This window comes from Macadamia integrifolia, chromosome 6 (assembly GCF_013358625.1).
Source record: "Macadamia integrifolia cultivar HAES 741 chromosome 6, SCU_Mint_v3, whole genome shotgun sequence".
Taxonomy (NCBI): Eukaryota; Viridiplantae; Streptophyta; class Magnoliopsida; order Proteales; family Proteaceae; genus Macadamia; species Macadamia integrifolia.
In genome coordinates this window covers 20,823,187-20,839,143 of record NC_056562.1, presented here as the reverse complement: position 1 = coordinate 20,839,143, position 15,957 = coordinate 20,823,187, and the positions used below count along the sequence as shown (strand labels likewise).

The window sequence follows — 15,957 nt, the reverse complement described above, 5'->3', positions numbered from 1 at the left end:
TAGTATAAATGTTCAATAAAATTTCTCTTTGAGTTTAAAGGGATGTCTCAATCACACAACACTCTCAATGCATCATTCTATTTCATCCACCCTATTCTGATTATTTGTATAATATCTTGCATTTTTCTTCTTTGTGGTAACTCTCTGTCATTGATTTTTACCATCCTACCCTCAATCCGATTGTTACTCAAGTTATACATCATATGCTTTATTTTTGTTCTACTTATCTAAACACTTTTTATTCCAAGATTAATTTCCACAAAGCCAATTTACAAATATCCCAACGTTTGTTCCATTAGCCAAAACAATATATCTTTGAAAAGCATACACCAATTGGTATAACCTTGAATGACTATAATCAACTCGTCGATGATAGTGCAAACAAATACGTGTTTAGAATTCTTACCATATTAGTCACTACATCATGATACATATCTTTTTTAATGAAGTAAATATTGTCATTTCACATATGTACTTGGAAAATATGTAAAACAATGACATAATGATAAAAATGTTCAAAATATTTTTTTATGAAAACCCTTCCGTATCCTAACTTAAAAAACCTTTGTGAATAAAATAAAGGGCAATTAGAAGAACAAGTATCAAGTTCTAAATACACCCATAGAGGTGTCATTTAGAAAGTCCATTCTTGTATAAAAACTTAGTTATAAAAGGAAATTCTTCTTTAACAACTAGACTATTGACTTTGCTAAGGAGAAAAAGTAAAACAGAAAGAACACTCAAATTTTTTGAAACTTCATTACTAGTTGAATAGCACCAAACTAGTGTTAGATCCATAGGAAGGTGTGTGTTAGCGCAGCTGGTAAGGGTCTCTATTGATTTTAAGTAAGGTCTTGGGATTGAATTCTGCCTTCTCCAGTTTGGGGAGTTTTACATGGGTCATAAAATTGGGACTTAGGGTAATTTTAAGGGGTCTTAAAGTTTTTTTTTTTTTTTTTTTAAATGTGTCTAGAAATCACTCAAGCTAACATATCACACATGCTATGTATAAAGGACTAGGATAAAAAACTATGTTTACTGCTAAGAGACCAATGTTGCCAAAATCACTCATATGAATGATTTTGGTTAGTTATTCATTCACAGAGTGGAGAAACTAAGGAGTCATTTGTTCATTATGAAATAAGACTGCTAAATTTTAGAGGTTTATGTTCTTTTTTATACAAAAGATCTTCTACCTGGCTCCTCTATTTCTTGCCACAGGAATGGATAATGTTAGATGATGTGCCTTGGAAAGAAAGAGTATGAAAGTTGAACAGATCGATGTCATATTTTAGAGTCTTAACAAAATCATATATCATTTATATCGGACAAGACCACATGGAGCCTAATAAAATCATATATCATTTATATACGTGCAAAATTTTCCTACTAATTGGGTCCATCAAAATAGAATTATGTTCTAATCAAAAAAGATATTTTGAAAAATACTATAACTTAAAAGGGGTATTTGCGGAACCCATAGATGAAGGGAATTTTTCCATTTGGGTGCATGGGAGACAGGAAATTTCCTAAGTTTGATGCAATTTTTTTTTTCTTTCTTTTTTCCAGAATATCATCCCATTTATTGATATGCACCATTTTTGAGCCATTTAGTAGTTCCTCTTAATAGTCTTGGATTTTCGAAAGCATCCCATCTTAGCTGCCACGTCATGTTTCAACCTTAAAAGAATCCTTTGTAGAATATTGAAAAAATCATACATCTTTGGGATAATTACAGCGGCCTCCCATGCAATTTACCCTAATGTTATAACCATCTTTTGTCAAACTGACCATTACAGACAAAAATACTCTTACAGGGCTGTGAAATTCCTATTACCCTTGAACCCCAAACCCGAATATCATACCTCTTCTTCCCCATCTACCAATGGTGACCATCTCAGAGTTTCAGACTGACCCACCCGGTGCCCTAATGGTGATCTGAAACAAAACTCATTTCAGATCCATCTCCCTCACTCTTCGTTTGACTTTGAGCTTGTTCCGTCCCAAACACTCAAAACACCATCGCCATGGATTCTGATCTTAAGAACAAGGTAAAGTCTGTCCTTATCTCCCATTAAACTTTGAAGCATCAGCCAGAGAAACAAATGAAAGCTCCCCAGAAAACATATGAGATTACCCAAAAAAGCTTGGAGTCAGATCGTCGAAGAAAGTAAGAAACAAGAATTTAACAACTTCAATTTCTATTCAAAGAAAATAAAACAAAACCCAGAATCAGACTTCTCATATTCAAACAGAGTTGTTCTTCAAGATGGAACAACTAGAAAAATCATTAGACAACACTCAAGAGTAGAAGAGAGAGAAAGGAAGCATAGCAAAGATTGGGGGGGGGGGTTGCGGGGTAGAATTAGATTAGCATAGCAACGCACAGTTACAATCTCCACTTAAATCACAGATGCATAGATGGGGAATCGAACCTGGGACCGTGTGCACCTATTCACCATAACCATCTGAGCAACCCACGGATAAGTAATAGATATGTATTTGAATCCTAGATTAACGTAGCATATATATATATATATATATATTTCATGGCCAAAGGATGTACACTCACAATTCATATAGATTATTAAAATATGTACCTGCATCTCTCATGCCAATCCAATAGGCGCCCAATGAGTCGTATAGAGGGGTTCCACATGTTTATGAAGGATAGAGAGGGAGAGTTATCCCAGCCAATGTGTATATCCTTTTCCCATATTTCATATAGGAGTAATCTAGGTGTACTGTGTCTGGCCAAGTTTAATAGAGTTTGTGTTGATTTCAGGGGAGGGGAGTGATATTTCCTCATTCAATATATTCCGGATTATTCGAATCGGAGTAGATGGAGACCGACCCCATTGCTCGTGCTCTTTCCAATTGGTGAGCAATGGGGTATGGAAAAACATTTATGAGATTTTCTATTTTGGTAGGCTAGCATAGTCATTGTCTTATTTTGGTAAAATAAGACTAGTGAAAGTTCTGAGTTTGTTGGGCCAAGTCTAATTATCCTAAAAATATTTTCAATCAACATTTCTTTCAACGAAACTTGGCTGCATTGGAATAGGATTGTATCAAATACTTAAAAGAGAAACTGAAATGGAATACAGAATATGACACCAAATAATGTTGACACTACAGTTCTGAAGTGATAATCATAATCAGCAATATAAAACTCTCACAATCAAACAATCCTAGCGAGTAAAACTGCTTTTTCCATTTTCTTGTTCTTGTTTTTTCACCGATCAATAAGTCCTTAATCAAGATCAATATGGTAGTTGTACTTCCCACCCCCTATCATTTGTGTTTTCATCTTCTAGTCCCAAGGTGGACAGAAAGAACGAAGCGGGGAGGACAGCCAATCTCTTATATCTCTCCTTTCAACAGGCTACCAGTTTTGCCAGGCTTCATCCCCTTGCCTCTATTTATAAAAACCCACTAGTTAAGTGTTTGAATCTGACTTCAAAAACACCTAGTCGATTGCTATTACAAGTAGACATTCCTTTTTAAAGTTTCAATTTACTAAGTAGCCTTTAAAAAGGATGTGGACCCAACTTAAAAACAATAGAAGGAAAAAAGAAGGGAGCCCGCCTCCACTTCCTCATGTGTCTGGGCATAGAAAACGAAAACGGGTAGTTTTCCATCTCCCAAAAAATAAACATCTAACTTAAATTGGACCATACAAACCACCAGATCAATCGGAACTGACCCAAAAAAAATAGAAACATAAAAGAAACACTTTAAACACAATAAATAAATAAACTTTATTTATATAAAACAATCATAACCATGTGTTTAATTTATGGCCTAGAACTTTGATATTAGTATGTATAGAATTAGATAACCACTCTACTTATCCCAATTTTTGTATGACAACTAATGCTAAATACATGGGGGACCTTAAAATTCTAGCCAAAGAGGTCCTATCGAAGAAACAATATCAGTCGAATATGCTATGTAATAGTCTTAAGTTTAGTTAATCTATCTATGTTTTGTTTGAAAAAAAAGAAGTCGACCAAGACTTAGAATAGACTGGGCCATGCAATGCGGTTGCTTTCTTGGCCCTCCCTTTGAAATAGAAGATTATGCCTTGTGTAGTCACTGATATTTCTTAGTGTATTTCATTTGCAGGGCAAGCCATTTTTGCAATTGTTGGATAAGGATCCAACTTTGATGGAGAAGAGGCAGCAATGTGCCAAGAGGCTTGAATTGTACAAGGCAGCTAGGGATGAGATAGATTCTGTGTCATGGGGTCGATGTGATGCAGAACTGAAGACCCATCACCCTGTAAGTTACAAGAAATTGACCAGGAAAAGGATGATTTCATAGTTATCGAGTTTCATTGATGATTATCTCTAATCTTGCCCATCTATTTTGTTATTTGCAGAGAGAGAAAATTTGGATGATGCAGTGTTTGGCTGGCATTCAAATCTAGTTCATCAGTGTTTCTCAGATCTTCGAAGAAATGGAGTTCCAATTCTCAAAGCTCTTCAGTTGCCATTTTACGAAGAAGGGAACGAGGATCCTTATGGTTGGTCTTGAAGCCGTCGGTAAAACTACCATCCTCCATAAGCTCAAACTCGGAGAGGAAATTAGGGCATTATTGCTGATAGATTAGGGCATCACCACATATGCTTTCGTGTATATAAAATACCAGACCACAACCCTTTCCTCGCCGGAGAAGGAAAAGATTCCGGTGACCTTTCCTTGCCAGAGCAAATAGAGGAAGTTGGTAGGTTGAAAAAGGTGTTAGAAGGATATTTTGGGCATTAAATAAAGGGTAATTTACAACGCCACCCCCTGAAGAATGCCACAATTATAAGATCACCCCCTCGATTTCACCAAATTAGACTCAAACCCCCTACCGTTAGTCACTGTTAAATGAGACTTTAAAATGGCAATTTTACCCTTCTTCCCTGTCTTATGACGTTGTCTTGCTGATCGTCATCCTTGTGATCCACCTCTTCTCCTCTTTGTTAGTTGGACAATCAATTTTGAGTAATCGAGACGCAGGGAGTACAACAGAGAAATGCCAAGATTTACCCACCTCCCAAGCATCTACCGGAATACCCAAATCTTCTTTTTTCTTTTTTTTGATAGAAAAATACCCAAATCTTCAGGGCCAAAAATTTAGAGAATCAGAGGATGATGAAGCAAATGAGTAAGAAGACGAACCGAAGGGATCGTAATTGATGTTCTTGAGTGCATCGCGTTGTTCAAGCTTCGGTGACTTCCGCTGCTTTGGATCCAACATAGAAGCAGTTGCTTCATCTTCCTCTTTCCTTTCCCCTTTCTCACGGTGATGGAAAAGTAGCCGGAGATAGAAGTGACTCATCGGATCTGCAACTTACAGTTCCCAATTTCAGTGAGATGCTGCTAGCTGGGGATGATGAAGTAGATGAGTAAGAAGACGAACCGAAGGGATAATAGTTGATGTTCTTGAGGGCGTCATGTCATTCAAACTTCGATGACTTCCGCTGCTTTGGATCCAACATAGAAGCAGTTGCTTCGTCTTCCTCTTTCCTTTCCCCTTTCTCATGGTGATGGAAAAATCGCTAGAGATGGAAGTGACTCATAGGATCTACAACTCACAATTCCCAATTTCAATGAGATGTCGCTGGCTATTGGTTGCCGCTGGCTGTTGGCTATTGCTGTCTCTGCCTGCTGGCTGCCACTGAACGATCGTCGGTGGTTCAACCATTATGATTTGGGTGAAAGAAATATTAATTTATTACAAGGGTATTTTTGGTACTTCATATTTTACAAGGGTATTTTGGTATTTAAAATAATATATAGTTGCTGACATCAGCAAATAAGGTATATTCCTTAATGGTGACTGACAGTAGGGGGTCTGAGTCTAATTTGGTGAAATAGAGGGGGTGTTATTATAATTATGGCATTCTCCAGGGGGTAGTGTTGTAAATTACCCTTAAATAAAATATGGTTCAAGTTAACCAATCAAACCTTAAACCAGTCTCCAGTCTCACGGTGTTAGAATTGTGGGTTTAAATGTAAGAAAATGAAACTCGAGGGGGGGATAATATAATAAAGGCAAACGCGAGGGAGGTAGATGTAAATTTCCCAAGTAACTATTGTATCATTCCATTTGAAAAAAAAAAAAATTACAAGTGAAAGGAGAGGGTTTTCATTCTTGATATTAAAAAAGAACAGGGAGAAAAAGATGTAAAAGTGCAAAAGATGTAGAGTTTTAATAAGGGAAAAGGTTGGGTATGCCGCCGAGATCAAGTATACTAGCACCCATTATGTCTATCTCTCTCTTCCCTTTTTGTGAAACGACCCTCATATCCTTCCTGAATGATACTCCGTCATGTGATCTTATTGGTTCTATCTGCTAGCATACTTGATATCGACGGCATACCTATCCCTCTCCCTTTTAATAAATATACGCTAAGTATAAGAGAGTGATAGTAATTGAAAACAAAAAAAGATTTCAGGAAAATTTTGTTAGTTTCACATATGCTACGTGTCAGCTACCTGACGTTACAGAAGATTAGTTATTCGATCACCTGTGCCCAGGAGAGGATCCAGATTCCAGACTCTTCTCCAAGCATCTCTCTCCGAGGATTTGGTTATTAAGGATTGGATCGCAACCGATAGGATACCTGATCCGCGTCAAATGAGTTTTTTTACAATTGTACTCTTGATCCGATAGATTGGCCAAATATCGGCCTTGGCTGATACTGATGCAATCCAACTGATACTCTCGATTTAATCTCTCTCTCTCTCTCTCTTCGGCTGAGGATCTATATAAGATTAACTCACTCAATCTCCCGGTGTTTATTGATGGCCACATTGGTATTTGTCATTTGTATTTTATATTTCCGTTTTTGAATTACTCAAAATAATATCTTATGAATTGCCTTAAGTAGCAAACAAGTTACTCGGACCTACCCCAAGGTGTAGCTCAGTTGGCAAAGATCAACACCTCACAATAAAGATGTCAAGAGTTCAACTCTCCTTGGGGTTGGCACCTATTCAAAAACAAAGTTAGGGAGATTGGAGGTTGGGGGGATCAAATGCTTAGTCTGGTCTGAGGCATCTGTGGCAAATGAAGCATCAGGGAAAGCATTTGAGCTGCCTTTACTTGAGTAAGGGTTCCCAAATAGGTTTGAAACACCCTCCCCCTTACCATCTTTTAGGTTTCCAAAATTTTCAGCACCATAGTTTTGGAACCACTAATGGCAAACTTATCTCTTTCCCCTCTTTTTATCCTCAGTTGTCAAATAACAAGCACTAATGTAGGGATGCATGGAGATCCAAGCGGTACATGACTGAGTTTGACTATGACAATTGACGGACACAAGATCAATCTAGGCCATTCCTTCGATAACAAAAAGTCAGAATTTTCAGATTATCAAGCCTCCAAAACGATATATCCAATGCACAAGGCTCCCGGGTGTGTGGAAAGGGTCATAATGTATGTAGTCTTACCCCCCTCCCACTTTGCGGAGATACTATTTTTTATCTTAAACCCATGACCACTAAGTATGGAACAACCTTAATTACCATTGCACCGACGTCAGCCTCAATTTTCAGACAAATTGGTGGCCTATATAGAAACCTCTCGAAGTGGGCCAGCCTAGAAAAACTTTTTTCCTAATTAAAGATGTGTAGTATCCGATATTATAGTTTTCTACGTGAAACTACATCATGACCTCACTGTTGCAATAGATACTACTAGGTCCTTAGGAGTTCCATTAATGAAAAGACATTATACAATCATGTCACAATCTATGCAACTAGCAATTGCATGCAGCTTATTTTTGTTACAGTAGAAAAGAAAAAGAAATCCCATGAGAAGGGCTTCAAGCATCTCTTCTTGTTGCAACATCTGTGATTGCAGAATATGAGCTTTGATTTTGTAAGAGGTGTGAGATAGTTGATTTCCAGATATTACATTGCTTCTCATCTTCAAACAACAACACAATCTTACCCACATTTGTAAGAAGTCTTATAGGGTGAAGACCTTGAGCTTCCTTAGTTTCCTTTATCACATTGATAATCTTATCTGGATAAAGCAACAAAATAAATAAGAAGGAAAAAGTGAGAATAATTGAGAGGGATGACTCGGTCTGAGTCACAATAATTGATGGTTGAAAACTTGAAATAACTTGAATATTAAAATTTTCAAGTCAATCAGAATCCGGATCCGGATCCAGATCCTATCCAATGACTCTCCCTTCAACTAGATATATATATATACGTAGCCCAACACTTGGAGGCACACAGCCCCAAACGTGCATTTGTCTGGTTGGAGAGAGTTGTTGGAGAGGATATGGACTGATTGGAGAGGATCCTGATCATTGAAACCCCTAAAATCCTCGAAAGGATCAGGATCGTGATTGACTTGAAAAATTTTATACACTTCAGGTGTCAACACATGTTCCACTTACTGCCATTTAAAGGGTGAAAAGAGATATTTAATTACGGAAACAAAAGGACAGATGTTGGCACATGGTATGTCAGGTGAACATACGTGCAAAGGATCTGAACTCCTATGGAAACGAAAGCCGAAAGTGAGTCTAGATATCTAGAAATGTATGTATGCATAAAAATATTTATATATTTATGTGTGTATGCAAATTTATGTTGTATAACAAGGAAAATGGATCTTACACTCCTTGGAACTAGTTAGAAATCCTCCAAGGTACTTTTTTCTTGATCTCAATACAAGCCTGTTGTGTTTGAGGTAGATGCACAACATTCTCAATTTTATGTCCCCTGCATCATCCCCATATACAAAGACTGCATCAGTAACCAATATTTATCATCAATAATTACTAATCTGTGTACTCTCTTTGAGCATTCCAATTAATTAGCTTAAATGTTCAATAAACTATATCCTCAATTAATTAATCGTCTTCCTCACCCGACGGCGTGCACATCGATAGTTGAGTGCCTTTGGCTAGCATCTCCAGGTCCTTTGAGAAATATGTATCAGCTTTTAGTCTTGATTTAAGCGTTGCAGCTCCCCTTAGACCTAACAACATCAGTGTCCAGTGCTTGTAAGTAATATATATAGCAGTGAGAGCAGCTTAGTAAACTATGTCTGAGTTGTGTGTGTGTGCTCCCAGGCTTTGTTGGTTTGTGAGGGGAATTAAAGGGAAGCAGAAAATGAAATTTGCAAACTTAAAAAGGAACTCAGCTCTCCGCTTGTGGGGTGAAAATACCCAACGCGAGTGAGGGCAGCTGTGTTTGGCATAAAAAAATGCCAGATGGGTAGGATTCTTTTTCCCATAAAAATTACGTATAAAAATATATCGGTACTAAATATGATAAGAAATTTAAGTAGTTTATTAAATCGCATGGATAATGATTACAAAATTTCTGTTTTCAAGTTCGAAAATTTTCACTTCCCTTCACTTTCACAAGGCAAGTTGTCCCATAGAGCACAGGGCACACTTTTTTGGTACTCATTGATTAAAGCTGAGTGAAGTTTTCAAGTTCATATTTGCATGGTTTGTCATAATTAACAATATGGAAGGGATGGTAATAAGAAATTACATGTTGCAGCAGTGGCTGTGAGGGTGATCATATCAGAAGAACTTGTAATGGCTAGGCCGGAGTTGACAGCGGCCGCAACATGGGCTCTGTGGGCGCCTGCAGACTCAGCAGCCTCAGCACATACCGTTGCCACCAATGCTGCAGCAGAAGCAAAGACAACACCCATTCTCTGGTTCCAACATCCACCACCATCATCACTACCCATTATTCCATTTATTTCCTCTAATTGATCAAACCCACCGCCCTTAGTAGCAAAGCCAGCAACCGCAGCCGCCAATTCTGCAACCGAAAGAGCTGCATGGATTTTAGCCGTCTCTAGTCTGATTTCCTCCACCTGTTTATGCCAATGCCGGCCTTTGGCCAAGCTTCTTAATGAATGCCCCCTTAACCATCCCTTCATGTATTGTATGTTCATCTAATAAACAGGAACAGAGGAGGCATAACTACTCAGAGTTTATAGTGGAAGAGATATACAACTATACCACTTGGCAAAGCTTATTGTCTTGCTATGTACTTACCCAAATTTTTTTCAGTGATGTATGCCTCTGAAGGACCGAAAAGGTCCTTCCAGCTGCAAGCCATTTCTGTAAGGGGATCACTGAAAACTTAGATGGCATTTTCTTATCTGTAATAAGAAGAATCTACATAATATAAAGATGTAATGCTCTATTTGAATGAGCCCCCTATTGATGCATTAAAGATTTAGGTAGAGAGAGAGAGTCCTTACCCATATGCTTTCCACTCTATCTTTGTTGCTTTGAGCTGAGGGTTTTGTTGTTCTTCTCATTTCTTCTATCTCATCATGTCTCTGCTCTTCTACCATGTTGTCATTTTCATGGAGAGGTAAGGATAGACTCTGCAAATCCCATGTCACCTATTTGATTATTCTTTCGTTAATGGATTTAAAGCACGGTAAATTAGTACAGGGAAAAGAACTCTGTCTGCCAGCCGGTGCTCCCATGTGTCTATCTCTCTTGTCCCCAGTGAAAAGATATCCCTACCCTTTGTTTGTGGGAGCGTAGAGATACAGAAACACCCAGACAGAGAACCACTTCTCATTACTATAATGATACACCTTCAGCTCATCGCTGCGAAAGGACATGGCCAGTGTCCTTAGGCCTCACCCTTGGGTGTGTGTGTGTGTGTGTATGCAAACATGGTACTTGAACACATAGAGTGTCGCCCTTAACATTAATTAATGTAATGGGCTTGATGACTTTGATACCATCCTGAATTATCCATTCCAAAAGCTTAAGCTATTAGGTGGAGCATAGTATATGACGGGATCCACATGGTCCTAGAGTTTTTCAATGTGTAGAATTATTCCCAACAATCCACCGTGAATGTGAGAAAGTGGAAATCTTTAGTTGTATAACAGAAATGGTGTGTACAAATTAAAGTGATAGTGTGTAAGTGATTAGAGATGGAATTTTTCTCACATCTGTTGAGAATATCTGGAAGAAGTCTGAGGCAGATGGGCTCCATGAACGAGATAAGAATTCCATGGCTTCATAGGGGCTTTTTGGAACCTCTAAAGAATGATTACATGAAGAAGAAGATGGTTTCTCCTTGTTCCAGTGCTCTAGAGCTCCTCCATAAGGATTCATCTTCTCAAGTCTCCCACTCTGCCATAGTTTTCAGTGAATAAAATAAGAAAGCAAGAAATTACTGTATAATTTTTATCACAATTTTAGTCTCACTGTTCTTATTATTCCTTTAAAGAAGAAGAAACTCAAAGCAGGGCAAGTGAGTATCCACAAATTTGCTTACAGAGTAAGAAGGTAATCGATGCTGAGTCGCAAAGGAAACTCTCCGAAATTTCAGTTCTGATGATAATTCTTCCATTAGGATGCTACTTGTTTTGGCCTGCAAATAGATTCAAAGCTCATGGCATTAAGAGAATGCTCTATATATCAGAATCAAGCATGTCACTACCATATATAGCCACCCTCTTGAATACTATGTAAGTGGACCACTAAGCTAGATTTACTCCACTGATTACATTTTTGGAATTTAGTTCTCTTGTAATGTTACTAAGTGTGGAAGTTGCATCAACACCATGAAACCTTCCAAGCTTCTTGTTGTGTTGTGGGGACAAATTAGGAAAGCTTCTAAGCTTTCTTATTGTATTGTGGGGACAAATTATTGCACTCAAACAAGAAATGGGGATCTAGATAGGATATAAGACAAATACCCCATTAGGAAATGTAACTAAACTACCCAACCAACAGAAAATGGTGGAAGACATCAAAGTAATAGCCACTACAAATGGAAACAAACATAAATATCTTTCTTTTAAAAGCAACTCATTAAGAACATAGTTTCATGCACTATGAGATGCTAGAATGATCAAGAATTGAGGAAACAAATATGGCAAGAATACTCACCCTGAGAGGAAGGTCCTTGGGATGGATAACCTCTCTAATCCTACTACTCCCCTTTATAATATGGTTTAAAACATTCTATAAGAGGAATACACGTGCATTCGCGAGCCCTTAATTGCAATATTAGCTTAGAAATACACCTGCCTAGAGGCTATTATCCCCAGTTACTTCGATATGATCAAAAGTACTAATCTTCCTTCATGTAAAAAACATCAATTTGTATTGACAGAACACAAGTTAAGAAGACTGAGATCAACAGAGGTTAATTTTTCGTCTTAAAATACGAGAAGAGCCAAGTGTGGATTTGGAGTTGATTTGGACCACATTGAGCACACTCCAACCTTCTTTATTTATATCAAACCCATCCTTGATTTAGTTAATCTTTGTCCAACACATGGACCTTTACATGTGCTATAAGCTCAATTGGATGCTTACTATTGGGATTGAGGCAGCTTTAACACTTCCATGTATCGATATCTGTTACCATTTGGATTGAAGTTTCAGTAACACCTTAGATGAAAGGTTAAAGACAACCTGGAAACCAACATTGGAATGAGCTGTTTTGCTAAGAATAACCAGATTGACAGCATGAAGGAACTTGATGATTTGTTCCATGCTTTCAGGATGAAATAATTTAAATCCTCCATTTAGATTGAAAATGAATGGAAGACCAAGGGAATATAAAATTTGGGTGGAGAGAAATGTATGTATATGAAAGACAAGTTGAAGGCAGATCATACAATAAACAAGCTTTCCACTACACTTAAGTACAAACAGGACATAGAATAGGAAAATCAATTTTTTCCTGGAGGAAAGTGATTCAGTTAATAATAATATCTTACTTTAAGATTGCTTGCTTAAGCATGGGCAATATTACAGTTTAAAGGCAGATGCATACAAGTCTCTCCTAACAAACAAAATAGGATGTGGCCTATAGCACTCAAGTTGAATTGATGTTCATTACTTGAAGATGGAATACATTTCCAGCCATTAGGTATTAGGTAAGTTATCCAAACATGTGCCCTTCTCATGGTTATGTGACCTCATCCCAACTGTCAAATATTACCTCATACCACTGACTCTTAGCTTCCTCTAGGGATTATGGGTCTCCTTCACATTGAACATTCTCCCTTCCCTTTGGCCATGGCACCGGATACTTGTCGGCCGGAAGGGCCGCCGCTTCAATATCTATAGCAATGGTCACTACTGATACCGACTCCCCCCCCCCCCTCTCTCCTTCCCTCACCATTACTCTTATTGATATTGAATCATATATAGTTTTTTATTGTCACTTGCCCTAGAGATCTAGTTATGGCTTTCCAAAAATGGTTTTAAGGACTTCATGAAAAGAACCCAAACAATTGAAGTAGCATTTTCATTTTCCTTTTCGTTTAACTTAATTCCAACATAACACCCATTAGAAAGTTCCCTCTTTTTCTTTCCTCATTTCACTTCTTCTCATCCCTAATAATTTTATTTCACTTCATCTCTAAGGGGCCTTAGTAACTCTTTTTAAGGTAGCAGTAAATATGCAATAGAATAAGGGAATATACTTTCCTTGGGTTTCCAATGGAAATAGAAATTAACAAAAATGAACTTCACAACCTTCAAGAGTTGTACTTGATCTAGAACTGATATTGGGATAATGAATCACTTGGGAGTTCTCACTTACTTGTACTTTAAACTGGTTCATTTATCCCAGCTATACAATGGTAACAGAATGAGCGCATGTAGTTTCATATGAAGTCCAATCATCTGTATTTTCTGTTGATGCCTATGGGGCCCAAGGAATGAAATTTTAATTGTGGTAATAAAAATTTTAAAAGACGAGCACATCTGCTGCCTTAAGTATAACAAACAATAATGATAATAAAAAAATAATAATAAATCAACAAATAAAAACCTGAAATTTGCGCATCAGTTTATCCAGAAATCAAGCTTTATTATAATCTCGGAATGATTAATCATTCAGTGTAATAGAGAGAATTGGCGTTCGCAAACACTATATATCGGCTCATATGAGAGAGAGAGAGAGAGAGAGAGAGAGAGAGAGAGAGAGAGAGAGAGGGGTCAACCATCAGATAGGAATCAACATAGCATAGATTTCTTGATAGAATTTATAGCATCATAATTCCTAAACCATATTAAAGGATCTTGCCAATAAATCATGAACCGTTTCAATACAAGAGAGGGAAACGATATACCATTCACTGTCAATGAAATTGTTTCCAGTGGAGATTGATGCAGCCATTGATACCGTCCTTGCACGAAAGAACAATTTTTTTCTCCTTCAATGAAGGTAGGTTTCTCCTCTTAGTATTTTCTCAATGCACTCCTCTAATGGGTGAGAATATTATGTAACCATAAAAGGAGGGACCTAGTCTCCTTTAATAACATAATGCTCATCTCCCATTAAGGTAGGTTAATTAATTAGAGAGCAAATCTTCTCTATTTGAAACCAAACTAATATGGTGGGTATCCTTAATAGAATTCAAGGTAATTTGCAATCAAATCAAATATTAGGTTTCCATAATAGAACCCAATCAATGGTCAATTGGGATAAATAAGGAAAATTAAATCCTACATTTTTTCCTTGTGTGAGCTCCTATCTGATGGTTGAAACATTTGCATAAAGGGCTTATTTAGTGCACGAGACTCCCGCATGTGCGAGGTCTGGGGGCGAGAATTCCACAGCCTTACCTCTAGAATATCGAAAGGTTGTTTCGACTGCTTGACCACCAGATCACAACATTCATGCCTTACTGTTGAATCAAACGCAACCCTTTGACGACACATTTGCATACACATAAAAAATGTCCACTTTGGATAAGTTCTCTTTACTTTGGTAAACGGTGGAAGTAGAATAAGATTGGATTCTGTTAGAGCAAACACGAATAAAATACGAAAATAAACAGACAACAGATCTGCACAACATAGAGATTTCATGAGGTTCACACACCGGTGTAGTGTGCTATGTCCTCGGGCGAAGAAGAAGATATTTCACTATGCAGAAGAGAAATTACACCCAATCAACGACGAGAAAACTTACCCTGAAAGCCTAGATCGAGAAACCCCTAAAATACAATTACTTTCTCAATAAGACAACAATACATTATATACTCCAAATTGCGGGTTGGCCCATTGGGTCGCGGTCAATCCGATCAAACCATCCTATGGGGAAACCACCAAAATATGTCAGAGCTGGTCAATCTTCAAAACGGATCAAGAATTTGAGACAAACTTAACAGATTCAATTTGGTTCATAAGCGAGATAAAAATTGAATACCACTTGATCCTCCTTGTGACGGATATATAAAGCCTTGGGTGGTGCATTGAAATACAGTCCATTCGAAGTTGCGTCCATCCTTCCGAAAAAGAGGGGAAGAAAAGTTCCTTTATCACCATTGGTAAAAATATAAAAACGTAAAAAATTACTATTTTCTAGGACGGTGACTTGTCAAGTTTCAGTTCATATGGAGTTTACCAAGTGTTAAAAGTAAGGCTTGATAGTGGTGATTGAAAGTTAATAGACAAAAGGACGAGTGGAAAAAACAAGTAGAAAAATACCCACATGATTGAATTTGAATCTAAAATTAACATATTGCAAATCCAAACATCCTTACATACACCAAAAGATAAGGAAATTAATTGTAAACTATCTAAACTCGTATAGCTCATTTCGGCTTTTTCGCATGATTTTGCATAGTTGATGATAGAGGATTGATGACCTTAAGGTTATTAGAAAAGTTAATCTGTTTCTCCTTTCTTGGTTTGGTCTGGACACATTTACGTTTCATGGGTCAAGAATTTAGAAGGAAAAATCCTTAAAAAATTTAGCTATTCATAAAATATTGTGAGACCCACTCAATCGCAACCTTGGTAGAATACGTTCAATTTTTTTCTTAAAGCCAAAAGTGGTAAAAAAATGCAATATTCTTAGTACTTAATAGTAAGTTGAAGCTGCTCATAGTTTGTGCTTGATAATCTCTTGTTTTAATATAATCCTTTTTTGGTAACCCAAAAAAAAAAATAATAATAATAATAATAATAA

At 37.3% G+C, this 15,957-nt stretch overlaps 1 protein-coding gene across 1 annotated transcript; it reads right to left on the bottom strand.

Annotated features, from left to right (window-relative positions):
• Positions 1-7,696: 7,696 nt before the first annotated feature.
• LOC122080973 (VAN3-binding protein-like) lies at positions 7,697-14,233 on the bottom strand. The gene is made up of 9 exons (XM_042647876.1): positions 14,111-14,233; positions 11,293-11,388; positions 10,962-11,147; positions 10,250-10,378; positions 10,041-10,106; positions 9,523-9,937; positions 8,888-8,998; positions 8,635-8,739; positions 7,697-8,026 (listed from the first exon to the last, which is right to left on the bottom strand). The coding sequence occupies exons 1-9, from the start codon at positions 14,111-14,113 to the stop codon at positions 7,824-7,826; spliced, it is 1,314 nt and encodes a 437-aa protein (XP_042503810.1). The 5' UTR covers positions 14,114-14,233; the 3' UTR covers positions 7,697-7,823.
• Positions 14,234-15,957: the final 1,724 nt, after the last annotated feature.

Coding starts and splice junctions, on each gene's coding strand:
- LOC122080973 (XM_042647876.1), bottom strand. Junction 11,148..11,292: donor ATCGATTACCTTCTTACTCT/GTAAGCAAATTT, acceptor AAACTATGGCAG/AGTGGGAGACTTGAGAAGAT. Junction 10,107..10,249: donor ATAGAGTGGAAAGCATATGG/GTAAGGACTCTC, acceptor ATCCCCTTACAG/AAATGGCTTGCAGCTGGAAG.